The following is a 4,534-nucleotide window of genomic DNA, read 5'->3' on the forward strand; positions in this document are numbered from 1 at the left end:
TTGCTGCCTGGCTGAAGACCTACTTTGAAAGACACTGCAGAATCCAGGTGGAAAAGTGGTATCATCTTAACGACAGTCAGAAAATACAACGAGAAAGTTACGGCTATCAAACCTTCTTTGCCACCCGGGTCAGAGAGATCCAATCCTGGTACCAACTTTGTTGGTGCAAGACCCGTTCTGGCAGAGCTGTACGCTTTCCTGGGGGAGCAAACAAAGACACCCTGGAAGAGTTTGCTGCTAAACATGGGACTGAGTGGACCTGGAAAATCAATCCAGCTGATTCCCCACACCGAAACGGGGCTGCAGAAGCCGCGGTGCGGATCATGAAGAGGGCGCTCCAAATTCTTGGGAAAGGAATGGACCTCAGTTTCAGTGAGTTCCTGACAGTACTCCAACTTGCAGCCAACCTTGCCAACGAACGACCCATCGATGCGAAAGCTCAGAGCCTGGAACACCGACTTGAATACGTAACACCAAACTCACTCTTGCTTGGTCGAGCTTCGCAGAGCAGTGATGTCAAGACGTTCAACTTCGCCACTTATCCATACAAATGACTGTGAGAGATACAAGACAGAGTCAACCACTTCTGGAAGTCCTGGAGTCAGCTCACTGGTCCAAACTTGTTTGTGTGAGATAAATGGCACACCATAGACAGAAACGTCGATGTATAGCAATGTATAGTCTGGCTGTGTGACCAAAATGCACTGAGAAGACAGTTCAAGCTTCAAAAGGTATCGTAAGAGATGTCAAAGTTCAAGTCTCTCCAAGCCATTGTGTGCCGGTCAACAGCTCCAGACCAACTGCCCAAGGCTCAGCATCCAGCGACAGGGGAAGCTCTGTGCTGCACAGAAATGTCAGACGCCTTGTTGTCCTCCTTCCAATAGAAGACCAGGACAAGCAAGACCACTGAGGTGACAACCTTGGGCTGGCCCGGGGTAACCTGGAAGTTGTGCGATCTTCCCTAGGAACCATGGCAAGATGGAGTGGGAGGTGTTGTGCCAAATCAGAGGTAACTCCTCAAGGGGAGGCTGATTGTCCTGTGTGTGTAGCTGTGTCTGCAGTGGGGAGCGCGTGTGCAGAGCCGGCAAGCGCTTCTCCACGCCGCACCTTTCCGCTCTGTGTGAGGCTCCACAACTGAGGCAGATAAAGTATAATTGCAGGAGAGTGGAGGAAAAGTTAGGTGTGTGCATGCCGGGAGGTGACAGACGTTTTACGGAGAAACGGGCAAGGAAAAAGGACTCTTTAACTCTAAAAGGACTGCCGGTAAGCCGCATGAACTAATATGATCTGGTGGTGTTTCAGCCCGTTAATTGAAACACTTGCTGACATGTGTTGTAAACAGTTTGCTCTGCTGAGTGATCTGTGACCCAGTTCTATGAGCGTGAGCGTGTGAAATTATGTCATTCATAAAAATGCACTGCTAGAATATTTCAGTTAAGTCAGAAGTCTGTCCCTTCATTCCTTCAGTTTCAAGTCATACCATTGTTGTGATGTCAAAAACCTCCAATTTGTCTGACAGAAACAGTTCAGCAACCTCCGTGGCCCCGCCCCTTTCTGAACCAGCATCAAAGGGGTTAAATCAATGTGACTTCACTGCAGGAATTAAACACATTAAACTGGATTAAATTATAAAATATATATAACAAACAAACTTTTAAATCAGCAGATTTTTAGTGTCGAACATTAGAATAGTGAGGATGTGTGTGTGTGTGTGTGTGTGTGTGAATGAGTTTATTTATATTATAAAACAAAGTGTGTTTTGTTTGAAGTTTGAAATTTAAGATGAAAAACTGGTTTAGATTTGATTAATTAATGATTGATGAAATTATGATAATTCACTTGGAATCATATTTAATGTTTCATATTCATATTGATTGTATCAGCTTTTCTTGTATTCTTCATTTCATCTCAATGTTTGAATTAAATTCAAAATTTGGCTTCATAAAGCAATAATTATAATAATAATAATAAAATATATGAATGTAAATTAAAGATGTTTCAAACGGAAGTTCCCAAAATTAAGTGAACTGTTTTTTTATTTGTTTTTTTAATATATAGATTTCATAAACAGATTATATTTAAATCGCAATAATTCACAGAATAAATCAGGTTTCAGTTATTAATCTGTTTTTATCTTTTAATGTCAGCGCTGATGTCACAGGGCTCTTATTGTGAAGGTCTGTACCGGAAGTCTGTGTGCTCCTGCAGGAGCAGAGAGGAGGAAGAGGAGAAGGAGCTGAAGGTCACAGCAGGAGCATCTTCTCCATCATCATCTACCAGCTGCACCTGTCTCACTGCTGCATCTGTCTCACTGCTGCACCTGTCTCACTGCTGCACCTGTCTGTCTGCTGCACCTGTCTGTCTGTCGGACGGACAGACGGGTTCTCCACCAGCAGCATCACCGGTCTCCCGCTCCGCATCCATCTCTCCTCTCCTCTCCTTCCTCTCATCTCATCTCCTCTCCTCCTGCCTGTCTATCTCTCTCTCCTCGTGCCTGTCCGTCGCCATGGGGAACCGGGGGATGGAGGACCTGATCCCGCTGGTGAACCAGCTCCAGGACGCGTTCGGCTCCATCGGGCAGAACTCCAGTCTGGACCTGCCGCAGATCGCGGTGGTGGGCGGCCAGAGCGCCGGGAAGAGCTCCGTGCTGGAGAACTTCGTGGGCAAGTGAGTGCACCTGTCTATCTGCCTGCCTGTCTGCCTGCCTGCCTGTCTGCCTGCCTGCCTGTCTGTCTGTCTGCCTGTCCGGACCGGATCTGGCCGTTGGTCCTGGTCCTGATTTGAGCTGCAGGCTCCTGCAGGACGACAGTGAGGCCTGACAGCAGCAGCTCTGCATGGGATCTAATCTAATATCTAATCTAATCTAATCTAATCTAATCTAATTTAATATAATATATTAATGTCATAAATTATTATTATTATTATTATTATTATTATTATTATTATTATTATCATCAGTCCAAATATAACCAATCACTCGATTAAACACGTTCATCTTATTGTGACTTTATATTAAAATAATAATGATGATGCTGTTTCACTCCACTGTTAGATTATAAAGACGGGAAACATAATAATAATAATAATAATAATAATATTAATAATAACAACAACAACAACAACAATAATAATAATAATAGTAATAATAATAATAATGGTAATAGTAATAATAATAATCAGTCCAGAGCTGTCAGTGGTTTATGATCAGGTTTGTTTGGATAATCTGATAGAATAAATTCAGTTTTTAACTTTTTACTGGAAACTTCTAGTAGAAATGTTGAACTGAGCATGTGCAGACTGTCACTGACGCTGCTTGTGATTGGACGATTCAAAGTGTTACAACTGTCCCCGCTCTCCCCTACTGTCTCCAACATACATATACATATATATTTATACATATATATGTATGTATGTATGTATGTGTGTATACATGTATATGTCACAGTGACGTAACGTCCAGAACTCTTTTTGAAGTAAAACTAAAATAGTCTGATCTAAAAGTCTGTCAAAAACATAAAACCTTTTCCAGCATTAACTGTTGGAGGAGAACCTGAAACACATGAATCAAACACATGACGGGAAAAAATATTGCGCAAGTTTTATTTTTTGAGCTCAAATTCCCTTTTTAAGTATTATTGATTTCAACAGTTTGAATATGATAATATTTAGTTTTCATCCAGTTATCCAGTTCAACAAATCAGATTTTAGTAATAATTTAAAAAACATTGTGATAATTAAAGAGACGAGACAGTGAAAGGTTAAAATATTCTGTGTAAAAAATCAGAAAAGTTTCCTGATTAATTAATTTCATCTGCCGTCATAAAAACATATTTGAACATTAAACGAGCATCAACACTTTATTTTATTTTTAAAAAAGTCATTGAACACGAAGTGGGTGGAGTCTTCACACGGTCACATGATCAGTGACTTGTTATGATTCAGATTAATAAACCTAATAAACATCAGCAGAGGAAACATGATAACATGTCAAAATAAATCAGATTTATACATGATTGAATGAATTTTATTAAAGAACGTAACTAAACAGAGTGAAACTAATAACTCATTGTTATTATTTTTATTTTTTATTGTTATTATTAATATTATTTATAAATAAATTACCAAATTTCATTACAACCAATATACAAACAATAGATAATATATTATTATCATTATTTTTAATATTATTGTAATAATAACAATAATAATAATAAAGTGTTTTTGAAGCTGTGTTCCCTGACTGCCCTCTTATTGGTTGAATCTCCCTCTGAAGCTGCTCTCTGATTGGTTGCTGCTGGTCACATGACTCAGTCAGAGCAGCATCGCATGACAATGTGTGTGTGTGTGTGTGTGTGTGTGTGTGTGTGTGTGTGTGTGCGTGTGTGTGTGTGGAGGTGGAGAGCTGCAGTCGGATTCCCCTGCAGTCTGCATGCACACACATACACACACACACACACACACACACACACACGCTGAGCTGAGCTGTCGTGACTGGAGGATCTCAGCTCGTCAGAGGAGAAAATATTATATAATG

The 4,534-nt window shown here is 40.6% G+C and overlaps 1 protein-coding gene across 4 annotated transcripts in view; it reads left to right on the forward strand.

Annotated features, from left to right (window-relative positions):
- Positions 1-2,200: 2,200 nt before the first annotated feature.
- LOC131974572 (dynamin-1-like) overlaps positions 2,201-4,534 on the forward strand; it is a 21,674-nt gene continuing 19,340 nt past the window's right edge. For all 4 annotated transcript variants that reach the window (XR_009394669.1, XM_059336935.1, XM_059336934.1 and 1 more), the window contains exon 1: positions 2,201-2,667. Coding sequence is in view for 3 of the 4 variants with exons in the window: in XM_059336935.1 (XP_059192918.1) it covers positions 2,507-2,667 (161 nt within the window). In the remaining variant the exon portion in view is untranslated. The remainder of the gene's footprint in view (positions 2,668-4,534) is intronic.

This window comes from Centropristis striata, chromosome 7, assembly GCF_030273125.1.
Source record: "Centropristis striata isolate RG_2023a ecotype Rhode Island chromosome 7, C.striata_1.0, whole genome shotgun sequence".
In the NCBI taxonomy this organism is placed as follows: domain Eukaryota; kingdom Metazoa; phylum Chordata; class Actinopteri; order Perciformes; family Serranidae; genus Centropristis; species Centropristis striata.